The sequence below is a fragment of the Fragaria vesca genome, linkage group LG7, assembly GCF_000184155.1.
Source record: "Fragaria vesca subsp. vesca linkage group LG7, FraVesHawaii_1.0, whole genome shotgun sequence".
Classification (NCBI taxonomy): Eukaryota; Viridiplantae; Streptophyta; class Magnoliopsida; order Rosales; family Rosaceae; genus Fragaria; species Fragaria vesca.
In genome coordinates, this window is record NC_020497.1 from 16791568 (window position 1) to 16805972 (window position 14405).

Here is a 14405-nt window from a genome sequence, read left to right on the forward strand (position 1 = left end):
CTACTTCGCAGATCTTCCTCTCAGATCATTGTACAGTTATGTAATGACTTGTTCAGGGAGATACCCTCTGTTTTGTAAAATATTAAGTTCATGTTCAGCCAAAGGATTCTAACTGGAGGCTTGTTAGCGAAGAAGTTACAAGTTCGTTCAGGAATGTTTTGGACGTGGTCATTGTTGTTCACATTGGGAGTCATCGTCTCAGCCATGTAGCTTATGTCCAGGTACCACCACACACCTTCAATAGCAACATAAATATTTGTTTGTGTATCTGTGCAAATATATCTATTTTCGATGATATGATAATAAGATTTTGCATCAAATTAAATCATCTAAATTTCTTCTTAGGTAATCTAATTAGTTACCTATTTCATAAATATTCAATATTCTCATTATTCCAAACTTGGCATTATTGGTTTGTTGCTGTGACATTATGTTGTACTTGTCTTGATTGGTTGCTTGCAAAGTCTCTTCTTATGTTTGTGTTTTAAAACATGTTATTCTTTCTGTGCAGGCAGTTAATGTGCCTTACAGTGACAAGAGACTTTGTGGAAACTCTGGGTATTATACTCTGTACAGAATCAAGATTTCTATTCCCCCCCAAGCCTTCACTTAATTTTTTGTCATTCCTGAAGGCAATCTTGATGCTGGCTTTTATGAAGGCATACTTGATTATGACATTTTTTTTTGCATTCCCTAACATAGAGGTTCATATCCTGAAGGCGACAGAACGAACGTAATGAAATCTTAGTCTCTTGTCTTGTATGTTCAGTGGGGACTCTATACGTGAGTTTTAGAGGGTAGACTGAATGCCATGATCTCTAATTTCATTATATGTTGTGGGCATCAGTGTCCGTTTTTTCAGGGCATCTCAAAGTGTGCTTGCTATGATTATTGGACCTGCATGGTTTATTTTTTGACATTGTAAATAGGTTATTCTAAAGGAAGTTGTTGAGTGTTGTAGAATGGCTGTAGAGAAATTTTGGTCATGTATGACATTTGAAGCGATTGATTTTCTAAGTATTGGTTTTAGTGAACTTAATGCAACATTTGAAAACATTTGATTTTCTAAGTATTGTTGAGTGTTATTCCGTTTTCATCATTACATGAACAGAGCCCTTGTTCATGCTCAAGAGCAGGTAACTTCATGCAAAGCAAAATTCTGAAAATACCGAGTCTTACATAAAAATGTCGATCAAAATGAAAGTACATCAATGGTGATTACAGTTACTGCAGTCATAATGCAACTATTTACAAAACTCCGAGACTGACTACCTTCACCGAGCCAATCTTCTTTCAGACTTGGCATCCATCTCTACTCTACTGTAGAATTGTGGAATGCGGATCCAGTGATCCACCATAACAGCATAACAGATTCGTAAAGCGAGTTTCATGCTCCGAATCTTCTCCAAAGCACCATTCTTGTCATAAACACGTTGCAAAGAGTAGACAAACCCTTTCCCTCCCCAATCGGCACTCTAGCTCTACTAAAAGCTGGTTCAGGGTGGTGACTTTCAGCGTTGGGAACTAGATGTATATCAGTTGAATCAAGTATTGGATGCATGATCATCTGTCCCATCCTCTGCAAAAGAGACTCCTATTAGAAGTGAAATCAGCAGGGCACACAAACAAACAGGATCTAAATAGACCAAAAAAACAACCCCGAGTAACTTTCTCTGGTTACAACTCATTGTGACAGCCTTGCATACCTTCCCAATAACTATTGAGGTCCAAGCTCCATCCTCAGTCCGTATCATCAACCCAAAAGATCTTCTGTGACATGGCTAATCAGTCCAACTTGAAAACCAAAAACTTAAAGAATGTGTGCGTGTAGCTTACCAAACTCTGAAAGTTTGATGCCATTGTTAATGCATCAAGCTTCAATATGAGCAGAACAAGTTGCCTGGTGCGATTCCCATCAAAAGACAAGTAACTAGAGGAGATGCTCAGCTGCTTGACTAGGCTACTACAACCTGGGTGTCTAATTAACAAAAAAGGTGAAAAGAAATTTGTAACATAGCTGATCCCTCTGGTATGAAAACGAAGAACATCAAGTAGGCAATTGTTATGATTATCTGCAGCTTACCAAATTAGCATTGCATCAGCTTGAAAACTCCGATGCCATTCATAATGCATCAAGCTTCAATGTAGTAGCGTCTGCTGTGTCTACAATATATCCCGCACTATGTAAACTGAGAAATTCTGTAACCTGAATTTGAAGGGGACATTCGATTACAGTTCATAAACTATCCGAGTAGTTATTGAAAATTTTGTATCTCAAAGGTCTGTGCAACATAAAAACCTGAGGGGTTGAGGATCATCTTGTCTTTGAGAAGTCCAGAAATCCTTTTAGCTCTATAAATGACTGAGAATCATCATTTCCTGTATATACACAACTGAAATTGGCTAATGAGCCTGGAGACTTCATAGACAAATCAGACATTGCAGACAAACATAGTATTCACACTGCTCTGCAGTTACCTGTATGTTTAAGAAATCAAGCGGCAGAAGTAATTGAAGCTGATTGGTGTGTACGCTTCGAAATGTGAGGAAGCCATGAGCTGCCTAGCCAGAAGCTACAAAGACAATGATTGATTGATGCTCAATTGATGTCACACTTTCACCTCAAATAATGACATTATTCTTTTTGACTAAATTATAAATTCACTAAGATCGACTAGCAGTTAAATGAAGCGACTGTGACTATAAAATATAGAAGGGAGACATACCTTTTCAATCATCATGTCCGGGGGATTGAATCATTTTTGACGATATATATGCTGATCAGCTGATTGATTAAGCTCCACCCTCATTCATCTGATTAACCAAAGATTTTATGTGACATAGCTCTACTAAGAACTGGTTCAGGGTGGTGAGTTTCAGCCTTGGGAACCTGATGTAGATCAGTTGAAATCAAGTATTGGATGCATGATCCACCTACCCCATCCTCTGCAAAAGAGACTCCTATTAGAAGTTAAAACAGTATGACACACAAGGTAGCACTGCAGCGGGATCTAGTGACCAAAGGAACAGTCCCAAGTCTAACTTTCTCCGGTGACAAGTCATTGTGGCAACATTGCATACCTTCCAAATAACTCTAATAGAAGTCCAGACGCTTGGACGAGATGTTCTTGACTCAGCTCCATCCTCAGTCATACTGATCAACCCAAAAGATCTTCTGCGACATAGCTAATCAGTCCAACTTGAAAACCAAAAACTTCAAGTTATGAATACACAAAAAGTGAAAAAGGTGTGCGTGTGGCTTACCATACTCTGATAGTCTGATGCCTTTTCTGAATGCATCAAGCTTCAACATGAGCAGAACAAGTAGCCTGGTGCGATTCCCGTCAAGAGATAAGAGGAGATGCTCAGCTGCTTGACTAAGGTACTCCAACCTGGGTATCTAATTAACCAAAAAGGTGAAAAGAAATTTGTAACATACCTAAGAACTCTGATATGAAAACGAATAAATTCAAGTGGGCTATTATTATGATTATGTGCAGCTTACCAAATTAGCATCGCATCAGCATGAAAACTCCGATGCCATTCTTAATGCTTCAAGCTTCAATGCAGTAACGTCAGCTGCGTCTACAAATCTACAATATAGGCCGCATTATGTAACTAGAGGAATTCTGTAACCTGAATTTGAAGAGGACATTCTATTACGGACTTACGGTTCATAAAGTATCTGAGTAGTTATTGAAAATTTCGTATCTGGAATGTCAGTGCAAGAGAAACAAAAACTTGAGGGGCTGAGGATCATCATGCCTTTGAAAAGTTTTTTCTATGCATGACCGAGAATCATCATTTCCTGTATATAAGCAACTTCAGTTGGCTAATAAGCCCAGAGACGTGATAGACAAATCAGACATTGCAAGAAAAAAAAAAAAAAAAACAATAATCACGTACACTGCTCTGCAATTACCTGTATGTTTAAGAATCAAGCCGCAGAAGTAATAAAAGCTGATAGGGAGTTCAGTATATGTGAGGAAGCCATGAGCTGCTTAGCTAGAAGCTACAAAGACCATGGTTGATGCTCAATTGATGTGACATTTTGATCTCAAATAATGACGATATAGGTATGCAGCTAACTAACCAAATTAGGATGCCATCAGCTTGACAACTCCAAGTCTCCAATGCCATTCTGAATGTGAACTGTACGAGTAGCCTGTTACAATTCTTGCTGCGCTCTACTGTGAACTCATGAAACCAAGAGAAAATGAAGTGATGTACGTATTCCAAACAGGGTTTGCCTTCAACTCTAAATTGCCAGAACATGCAAGTTTTATAAACACTAGTACCAAACTACCAACCCACCTCTTCATCTTGCATAAGTATCAAGAAGGAGGATGGATCAATTTTTGACATTTTCTCCTGTCCTAGCTATAAACCAGGTAGCATATCTGCAAATCATCATTTGAACAAAAATCATCATTCTGAAATTCAAGCTTCAATTCTACAATGGCAACCGAAAGTGATGACAGAGCTTCCCTATATATAAAGCACAAAAATCATAAACATATTAAGATCCTGACTTGTGCAAAGCTTGTTAATTTGGGAGACCAAAAATAAAGAAAGTTTAGGTAAACTAACCCCATCAAGTCTAAATTTAACCAAAAGTCCGAAAAATCTAAACTCATATCCAGTGCAAGGTCCCTTGTTCCCATCCTGCAAACACGCAATTCATTAGATGACTGGGAATAAAATGTCAAAATCATGGTGATCACAGTATCCATGCAGGAATTGAGAGTAACATTACAAGGTACTAGCAACATGATAACCAGGAAAGGCGATACCTAAGAACACTCATTTTCTGGTTCATGGGATCCGAGCCATCCAGGGACCGGAGAACTATCAAGGGAAAGAAGATGCCTATTTCACCCTGAATAAAAATTGTTGGTGTAAAGAACAGAGTATGACGATGTAATTTCTGTAAGTACTTGTGAAGATCATAGACACACCTTGAGACTTTCTCGAAACCGCAACAAAAGCACTACAAAAATTCCAGTTGCATACTGCAGGAAGGAAACTAATGATCAGAAGCAAAAATCAGATACAATGTATCTAAATCAGATGAAGAATATATGTAAACCTGAAATATGACGGGATGGCGAAACTGAAGTCCGCAACAAGGCATACGATAGGTATGCTTTCACCGAATCAATAAAATGGAAGTTTCTAGTAAATGGATGACCAACTCCTTCCAACAAACCCTGAAACACCAAGCAATAAATCACATTTTTCAGAAACACTAAAAATAAGTAAAAGGAAAGCACTTTTTATAAGTTAATGCCATGGAAGTCATCTTCATGTATTATACTATCTTCTTGTCTCCATCCCCAGTCTTAGAAGGAGGAAGCTCATACTTAAAAAATTCGAGAAATTACATCTAAACAAAACTTTCAAGTTATTTAACAATATCCACTGTGTTGTCCATAAAAGCATGCACATAAAATCACAAATGATCCGAATATAACCTGCAGAAGCTCAAGAGATAAAATCCTCGTCTTCAACGTAACTTCATTGTTATCTTCCTTCATGCCCATCTGCAAAACAAAGTTTTGAAATTAATCTATGACTAATAGGAAGCATCATGTTGCATGAACGACTCAACAAATAGAAGACATTGTACAAAAACACAAACCTTGCACAGGTTTCGGAAAACCAGTAAAGCATCACGTTGAACTATGCTCATACTCTCCAGGTCAATCCCTCTTATAAAAATAGAGCATCAGTTAGGCACATTATAAATAAATGTGCAACACTGGGTTTGTTGGGAATACATATCTTAAGGGCATAATATCATATCCAAACCTGGTTATCTTTTTGCCATCTTCATGATGCACAGCTTTGTCCAGGACGGCCTCTAAACCCTAAACATTGAAAGACGTACAATGTCAGTACAAAGGAAGCCTCGCAAGTTAAACTATCCATGATTAGAGACATAGTAAACAGTGGAAAGTGCAGAACTTGAGAGTGCATGAGGTACCAAGCACATCGGTTACTAAAGAATAATATGTACCTTGATGTCAGCACCACCTGCAAGATTATGAAGTTCCTCAACAGATGCAATGGATGTCTCTTTAGCCTGGTTAAGTTGATCTCCTAGAGTCATTTCTTTCTCTTTTTATGATGCTGATCATCTGCGTAAGCATTGCCTTTGATGTAGCTTGGTTGACAGGACTCTTACTACAAGTTCAAACTATGATTCATTAGCTGCTTTGAAATTGATATTGAGAACCTAATTATAAATAAAATAAAATAGGTACCTGTGCAGAGCAGACTCTGATAACTCCCAGCAAAGGTTCCCCATGTACTGCATTTGAAACAATATTTAATGATTGTAAGAACTATTTCTTGCCCTTCAATTTCTAGACAAGTATCAAACATTCATACGTCCATACAGAATATAAATGTGCTGATTGCATATGTACAATTGCACAAAGCATGAGCGACACTGAGTGCTGATGTACATGAGCAAACTACATGGATAGACAGACACAATGAACTAGAAAAATAAACTCCTACCCAGCGCAAGGTCCCTTGTTCCCATCATCTGTCTTCCAGACAGACATAAGATTCCACAATTTCATGTAAACTCAATTTATGATTATTCATAATGGCAAAGACCAAAGAGAGCTGCAGAGCTGGAAAAGTAATCAATTGTAAGAATCCATACCTTATCAGCAATTACTTTCTCATTTCTCGGGCCTTCTGCTTCAGCTTCTCCAGCCTCTCCCTCTGATAAAAGCTGACAGGGAGTTCAGTCTATGTGAGGAAGCCATGAGCTGCTTAGCTAGAAGCTACAAAGACCATGGTTGATGACAATATAGGTATGCAGCTCACTAACCAAATTAGGATGCCATCAGCTTGACAAGTCCAAGTCTCCAATGCCATTCTGAATGTGAACTGTACGAGTAGCCTGTTACAATTCTGTATACGATAAAAGCTTAATTAATAAAAAGGTAATAAATTTACAAAATATCAAAAGATGAACCTGAGCAAGGGATGTCCTACCAGGAAGTCCTACCATCCAACTTTGGTGTTCGGGATGTGAGAAATCTTGGCCCACTGCTCGCCTATTTCTTTTCTGTAAAGGTTTTCGAGAATGGGAGAGCCGCTGATGCGCAACTTCTGTAGTGGTGTCTTCCACAGGAAGTCCGGCAGTGCTTTTAGCTTCTGACAGTCATAAATTGTCAATTCAGAAAGGCATGGCATGATTGTAATCTTCTCAGAGTTCTCCTCTTCCACTCCTTCCAACTCTTCCCATGACGGCATGAAATGGATAGTGAGTTGTTTCAGCTTGGGGAATGATATGAAAATGGAAGATGACGAGGTTTTCCCTTGTTCTATTCCCAAAAACTCAACTCCTACCTTTGAGACTCCATAGAGATTCACTCCTTGATACTGAATAGTCAATGATTCAAGGGACGCCAGTTTCCCTAAAGAAGGCAAAACCTGACAATCGCATTCAACAAGGGTGAGCACTCTCAGGCGGTGTAAAGACGACAACCATGGGGAGAAGGCGCCTTTATAACCATGGATGAATAGAGATTCCAAACCTGGAGGCGGCTCTAACCCATTCATAATTTCTCTACCAAAACCTGGAACAAAGTTTAGACTCAAATCCAAGAGAGGCTTATTCACCAGAATTGCTGCATTCTCCGCCATCTTTGGATGCCCCCCCCCAAAGGTGAAGAGTAAGACTCCCTTGAAGCTGGTTCAAGTCTTTCAGATCTTCCAACTTGTTTCCATCTCCGACACGAAACTCATCTAGCGTTTGTAGATCTCTTAATTTCTCAATCCCTTTGATTAACCTTAGTTCATAACAGCCTCGAAGATGAAGATGCCTCAAGTTAATTAGCCTTCGCACATCTATTTCCTCGAGACTGTCGCAATAATCAAGTCGCAAGGTTTGCAGGTTGTATAAGCTACCAATGACGCTCGGTAATTCTTTCAGTCTCCTATTACCGGATAAATCAAGATACCTCAAATGTATCAATTCACCTATCTTCTTGGGAATGGACTCAATGAAGTCAATGAAGTCAATGAAGTCAATGGACTCAGACCACAGACTATTTCTTCGATTATCCAATAAGGTTAATGTTCTAAGGCTTTTCAATTCTACAATCAAGTCAAACATTAGCTGACCTGAATGAATGGGCTGGTCTATTAGAACAGTCAAGGTACGTAATCTTTTATAACTGAGCAGACAATCTAAAAAAGAGTCAGATGCATGTACCAAGGTCAAATGATGAACTTTATCATTTGACACCTCCTGTCTCTCACTAGCATCAAACTCAAGCCGTTTGCTTTCATTTTCGGTCAAATATTGTAAAAAGTCATGTACAATATCATGAATTTTACATGTTATGTTTCCATAACTCTTATGATCGACATCAATATCTTGAAAGAATGACCGCAACACTAAGTCATCAAAACAATTTTGACCGACTATCCACATTTCTTTGCTTCCTGTGGCATGCAGATAACTTTGTGACATCCACAACTCAATCAATTGATTCTTATTATAAACGTAATCTTTTGGAAATATAACACAATACAAAAGACATCGTTTAGTTGCTAGAGTCAAGTCATGATAACTTAATAGTAGTGGTCGAAAAACATCTTGTTGTATCTCTTTCAGTGTCCATGTTTTACTCTTTTGAACAGCTCGCCATTCATGAATTGTTTTCTTATTGAGCATGAGGCTTCCTAATGTCTTTGCAGCAAGAGGCAACCCATTGCACCGTTTCACAATCTCTAACCCAATATCTTTAAACTCTTTAGACACACTACTCTCATCCATGTCTGCACTGTAGTAGAACAATGACAAACAAAATTCTTCACTCAACTCCTTCAAAAGGATCATTTGAGTTTTTGCTTTCATAAAAGTAGCAACATTCTCATTTCGAGTGGTCATTAATACCCTACTACCCATAGCACCTTTTTGTAAATGTTTGATTAATTCTTCCCATTGACTACGTGTTGGGTTCCACACATCGTCTAAGACAAGAAGAAACCTTTTTCCCTCAAGCAATTCATTTATGCATTGCATCAAGGTTTGCAACTCATTTGAATTTTTTGAGGTGTTATCTTTATCTAAACCTTCAATAATAGCTTTAGCAATTTTGATCTCTTTAAAAGGGTCTGAAACACATACCCATATGCTCTTGTCAAAATGAAATTTGATCTTATCATCATTATAGACAAGTTGGGCAAGAGTTGTTTTCCCCATACCCCCCATCCCTACAATAGGGATGATCAGAGGAACCTCGTTTTCTTCACTACTCTCACTTAGCAGCTTGCTAATGATGAGAGTGTTTTCATTTTCTCGACCAAATGTTCTAATTTGGGGAAGAGAAGTAGTTTCTGATCTTTGAGGTAGTTCAGGGACTGCCCTTGTGGTGGTTTGAAAGTTAAAATCTTGTTTGTTTTGAGCGATCAAAGCTAAACTTTCATTCAGTTCCTTTATCTTCGCAGCAATTTTATGACGAAGAAATAACGGACAATCGACTCTGCCGAAGCGAAAGCAAGAGGAAGGAGAAGGGAAGCATACCTTCTTCTTATTACTAACAAGAGCTTTTGAGCTTTGTTTTTCTTGTTTCTCCAGTTGACGCCTGAGAACTTTAGTGATCCACTCATCCAGCACATCATCCATGTCGAAGGAAACTTCTGTCAGTTCACTCAGCCAACATCTCACGCTGGCCTCCGTCACTTGCCTTTGCTCTGCGTCCTCCAGCACAGCTTGAATAGCTTCGAGTTTCTTGGTGAGATTTTTGATTTCTTGCTTGACCCCGACCACCAGCTTCATCTCTTGTTCGATCTTGTCAAGGGCGAGAGTAGCAAAACGCTCTAGCAGAACGTCAACTAGGACTCCAGCCATGTTCTTACTTAAAAGGTCTGCTCGTGAATGGAAGTGGAAAAGAGGAGAAATATGGGAGTAGCAACTAGCGAACTACAGAAATTGAGTGCTATGATCCCAGCTTTATATATATATAGCATTCATCGTCTCAGCCTAATGTGTGGCCTGATATTTTCACACCAGCTTCTTACTAGTGCAATGATTGCAACCAACGGTAATTTCACACCACCGACAGTCCTTTTCTTATCTTGTTGAAGTATGCACATATGTAAAGACTAAAGACCATATGTTGCTTTCACCTTTTAACGCAAGTGGTGATAGAATTTGCTCTATGCACACTGTACGTAGGTGGCCCTTTTTGGCATCAACGTTTCTGTGCTGGATCAGATCTGCTTTAGATATGTGATGTTGATTTGTTTTAACGTGTCATCAACCAAAATGAATTATTGAAGAGATAAAAGAGGTCTCTACTTTTTCAGAGTGATATGAATCATACAATACACTGGAAAACAAAAGTGAAGATAATCCGGATGCATCTTTGTGGGGATAAGGGAGAAAGTTGCCTGAATTGGTTTTGGACATGTCAATATGCATAATTGAGAGTATGATATATACGAGGAGAAAATCATGTAGAAGCTAACTACGAAACTAATTAATCCGACAATCTCATGAATTTATCTATAAAGATACATAATTACATACATTTTGAGTGGAATGAATATTTTAGTAACAATACTAATTTATCATTATTGAATTTCTTTGGTTCTTGATCAATTTCTACAATTCTTAGAGGCAATCTTTACTCCTAGCTACTTGTTCCCCGCCATCAAATATCTCTCTGGTTTATTGATATGGTTTTTGAAACTTTCTTTACATCTTTTGCTGATGTTTTGAGATTAAATCAAGAAGTGAGGCATAAGTACATGTCCCCAGTTTTCTTTTATGCTGCAAAAGTTTAATTTTTTTTTTTTCGCAACATACATGTTCTGGAACGTACCCTGTATTGCTGTAAGCAAATCCGACATAAAGTTGCAAACACCGGAATGGTCGTCGACTACTTTGATGGTTGCAAACGAGAAGAAGAATATATATGGAAGTCCTCAGAGACATCCCCGACACCAAGAAGCTGATGGCTCCGCCCACAGTGTCCGCGAGAAGACGAGAAGACTCCAATTTATGGGTGGCTGTACAATGCTGCATATGCATACGGGGCTACAACTAAGGATTAAAATCTCTGCGATATATCCGATATATCTCCCGATATTTTTTTTATTTTTTAAGACCGATATAACTAGAGGGGTAAATATCTTATCTTCCACCGTATTTCTGATATTTCTCTGATACTGTCAAATATCTCCGATATTTCTCCAATATATAGGAAATATCTTCGATATTTAGGATATTTATGATATATCTTCAATATATTAAAAAAATATCTGTAAAAAAAATTCACATAAAGAAAAATCACATTCCAACAAATAGTAATTCCCTCGAATATGTCTAAATGAATATGGACAATCTTTTACAGTGAGAGGATTGAACAATTTTTCATATGAAGAAAATTACAATCATGCCTCCCAAGATCATGATCATGACTTTAGAAGTACTAGGTATGGAGCACAAGAGGATACCATGTATGGGAGGAGCAGAGGTGGAGCCATGATTTTTTTTTAAGGGGGCCGGCTAATATATAGTTAAATGAAAATTGATCTAATTCTTACAGATATATTTTATTAAGCACAATTGTCAATGTACATTAAAATTACTCGCTTGCTCTTATTTTTCATGTAAATTCTCCTAGATTTTAAATAGCTAGTGATGGTGATTGGTCATGGTATGCATCGCGTTACTTGATTATTACGTTTATTTAAAAGAAAGATTGAGTAATTAAATTGAATCATGTACCAAAATGAAGCTTTATTGGTCTATTAATTTTTCGAGCCAAATTGATCTTGCATTTTATTTTTTATCGATCTATGTCATTGTATTTTATTTGCACAAAGTGATAAACAAATATATTAAACTTTTGTTTTTTGAATAGATATGTATTAAACTTTTACAACTTGAAGTTTAGTGTTTTTTTAGTTATGAAATTGGAAATAGATTATAGATTGAAATTAATTCATGTATTTTATTTCTACTTAAGAAAAGTAAAGAAACCAAGAATTAGAGTGCAAAGTTTAGTCCACGTCTCATTTGTGTTCCTTGTCATGAGTAGTTTCCTATATATGTTTGGGGGGTGGCCGATCAAGCATAATCAACTATAAATTTTTACTTAAATCACTAGCTTCCTAGTTAGTAATCACTTATCAACCAAAGAGTCAAGGGTGACATGGCACCTTTTGGTCCTAACTTAGCTCCGCTCTTGGGGAGGAGGACTAGAGGTGCAAATGATGATCAAGATGTTGCTTCAGTTGTGCTAATTTTTGAGTCTATCAATTTAGGTAGTGGGACTGGAACCTTAAATAAATCCCAAGAAAGCAACAATCAATATGGTTATAATGTTTATGGTTATAATCAATGCTCATAAGTCAGTGATCAGTCATCCAGTTGGATTCATCACCAAATTGGTTGAAAATCTACATAATTGATCTATATATAAGGACCAACAAACTGAACGGTGGGAATTTAAAAATATAATCGAAAAGTAGGTGTAATCCCTCATCCCTCATATATGTCAAAAAAAAGAATCCTTTAGAGGAATGGCCTGATATACGTGTATATATATATATATCAACAGTAATCTGATTGAATTTGGTCTTTAAGTGGTTTAATTTCTTGTATCACACATATCAATTAATATAGATGACTGACAAAGATATAATATGAGAATATGAGTAATTCAAAACCAAAAGTTTAATTTGGTGGGCATCAATGTATGTAGTACAACTTTTATTTTCATCGATAATTTTAATTAAGCAGCTAACTAATTGTTCTATGTCAATGTGACGATTCATTTTCTGTTTTAGTATAATGACCTCGGTAATAACTGATAAGTTTAGTTGATGAAGTGGTACCGTAACTTGTTTTCCTTTAGCTTTCAATTCCAGACTTGTCGTCTCCAATATTTCCTGGAAATTAATGGAAACACATACAGACATGCATGGAAATATATATGATCATGACGCGGATGGTAAGCGATTGACTGTCAATATCACCATGTATGCATGCATGTTGGAATTGAACTTGGAATATACGTAGCTTACCATCACGTACAATTAGTCCATTACTGGCCCCAAGTTGTGGGAACTATTCTCGTAAGAAGAATATCAAGTTATAAAGCTTTTGTTTTCTAATGTCATAGTCAAAAGACTAGTAGCTCTGATATAGCAGTAATGGACCATTGCTAGTCAATGTCGTGCGAAGTGTGGCAAATGAGAAAGATTGATATTTTGTTTCATGTTAATCGTTGGCATTCCATTTGGTAATCCTGAAAATGGAATGAGAGGGACAAAGTCTTGAATAATTTGTTTGTTTTGTCAAGTCAAGCAGATGGTAATGATATAACCAATTGTTTTCACAGTAGATTAGATGTCGTGACAAAGCAACATTGTTTTCTTCTTCTTATTTTTCATGCTATTGACTTAGGAAAAAGAAGACCTACAAATGCAATATTCAAAGAAAATCATGTATCTAAAATCCTAATATTCTTTTCCGGATATCCCCGATATCTTTTTTTTAAAGTACTTATAGATCCACCGATAACGATATTTAATCTTTGTTCATACCCAAGGATTAAAATATCGATATCGGTGGATCTATCGGTACTTTGAAAAAAAAGATATCGGATATATCGGAGATATCCGGAAACCAATATCAGGATTTTAGATAGATACATGATTTTCTTTGAATATTGCTTTTGTAGGTCTTCTTTTTCCCAAGTCAATAGCATGAAAAATAAGAAGAAGAAAACAATGTTGCTTTGTCACGACAACTAATCTACTGTGGAAACAATTGGTTATATCATCATTATCTGCTTGACTTGACAAAACAAACAAATTATTCAAGACTTTGTCCCTCTCATTCCATTTTCAGGATTACCAAATGGAATGCCAACGATTAACACGAAACAAAATATCAATCTTTCTCATTTGCCACACTTCACACGGCATTGACTAGCAATGGTCCATTACTGCTATATCAGAGCTACTAGTCTTTTGATTATGACATTAGAAAACAAAAGCTGTATAACTTGATATTCTTCTTACGAGAATAGTTCCCACAACTTGGGGCCAGTAATGGACTAATTGTATGTGATGGTAAGCTACGTATATTCCAAGTTCGATTCCAACATGCATGCATACATAGTGATACTGATAGTCAATCGCTTACCATCCGCGTCATGATCATATATATTTCAATGCATGTATGTATGTGTTTACATTAATTTCCAGGAAATATTGGAGACGACAAGTCTGGAATTGAAAGTTAAAGGAAAACAAGTTACGGTACCACTTCATCAACTAAACTTATCAGTTATTACCGAGGTCATTATACTAAAACAGAACATGAATCGTCACATTGACATAGAACAATTAGTTAG

The 14405-nt window shown here is 37.1% G+C and overlaps 3 protein-coding genes and 2 non-coding genes across 8 annotated transcripts; 1 reads left to right on the top strand and 4 right to left on the bottom strand.

Moving 5' to 3' along the window:
• The first annotated feature begins 40 nt into the window (after positions 1-40).
• LOC101296712 lies at positions 41-1013 on the top strand. Its single transcript, XR_185268.1, has 2 exons — positions 41-221; positions 512-1013. It is a non-coding gene; the product is annotated as an uncharacterized LOC101296712 (transcript).
• Positions 1014-1157: 144 nt separating this feature from the next.
• LOC101296236 lies at positions 1158-2362 on the bottom strand. Of its 3 annotated transcripts, XR_185266.1 has the most exons (5): positions 2300-2362; positions 2084-2199; positions 1837-1978; positions 1707-1770; positions 1158-1579 (listed from the first exon to the last, which is right to left on the bottom strand). It is a non-coding gene; the product is annotated as an uncharacterized LOC101296236 (transcript). The 3 variants fall into 3 exon arrangements; XR_185267.1 differs by lacking the exons at positions 2084-2199; positions 2300-2362 and having other exon boundaries at positions 1707-1767; positions 1837-2053; XR_185265.1 differs by lacking the exon at positions 2300-2362 and having other exon boundaries at positions 1707-2128.
• A 1788-nt stretch (positions 2363-4150) lies between these two features.
• On the bottom strand, positions 4151-5713 carry LOC101295657 (brefeldin A-inhibited guanine nucleotide-exchange protein 5-like). The gene is made up of 8 exons (XM_004307495.1): positions 5642-5713; positions 5475-5543; positions 5090-5210; positions 4959-5012; positions 4794-4879; positions 4591-4665; positions 4315-4400; positions 4151-4187 (listed from the first exon to the last, which is right to left on the bottom strand). The coding sequence occupies exons 3-7, from the start codon at positions 5132-5134 to the stop codon at positions 4352-4354; spliced, it is 309 nt and encodes a 102-aa protein (XP_004307543.1). The 5' UTR covers positions 5135-5210; positions 5475-5543; positions 5642-5713; the 3' UTR covers positions 4151-4187; positions 4315-4351.
• A 1029-nt stretch (positions 5714-6742) lies between these two features.
• On the bottom strand, positions 6743-8003 carry LOC101295175 (putative disease resistance protein RGA3-like). 2 transcript variants are annotated; one of them, XM_004307493.1, is made up of 2 exons: positions 7015-8003; positions 6743-6930 (listed from the first exon to the last, which is right to left on the bottom strand). In XM_004307493.1, exon 1 carries the CDS (start codon positions 7666-7668, stop codon positions 7024-7026), a length of 645 nt encoding a protein of 214 aa, XP_004307541.1. In that variant the 5' UTR covers positions 7669-8003; the 3' UTR covers positions 6743-6930; positions 7015-7023. The 2 variants fall into 2 exon arrangements, with proteins under 2 accessions (XP_004307541.1, XP_004307542.1); XM_004307494.1 differs by having other exon boundaries at positions 6854-6895; positions 6995-8003.
• A 112-nt stretch (positions 8004-8115) lies between these two features.
• Positions 8116-10295, bottom strand: LOC101301545 (putative disease resistance protein RGA3-like). The gene is made up of 2 exons (XM_004308828.1): positions 8240-10295; positions 8116-8121 (listed from the first exon to the last, which is right to left on the bottom strand). The coding sequence occupies exons 1-2, from the start codon at positions 9881-9883 to the stop codon at positions 8116-8118; spliced, it is 1650 nt and encodes a 549-aa protein (XP_004308876.1). The 5' UTR covers positions 9884-10295.
• Positions 10296-14405: the final 4110 nt, after the last annotated feature.

What these genes read in the sequence shown, in the direction of transcription:
- LOC101295657 (XM_004307495.1), bottom strand. Translation starts at nt 5,134, where the DNA reads ATGCCTTGTTGCGGACTTCAGTTTCGCCATCCCGTCATATTTCAG. An exon ending in GGTTTCGAGAAAGTCTCAAG is followed by an intron (nt 4,880 to 4,958) that starts GTGTGTCTATGA and finishes ATTTTTATTCAG; the next exon opens with GGTGAAATAGGCATCTTCTT. An exon ending in TTAAATTTAGACTTGATGGG is followed by an intron (nt 4,401 to 4,590) that starts GTTAGTTTACCT and finishes GATGATTTGCAG; the next exon opens with ATATGCTACCTGGTTTATAG.
- LOC101295175 (XM_004307493.1), bottom strand. Translation starts at nt 7,668, where the DNA reads ATGGCGGAGAATGCAGCAATTCTGGTGAATAAGCCTCTCTTGGATTTG.
- LOC101301545 (XM_004308828.1), bottom strand. Translation starts at nt 9,883, where the DNA reads ATGGCTGGAGTCCTAGTTGACGTTCTGCTAGAGCGTTTTGCTACTCTC.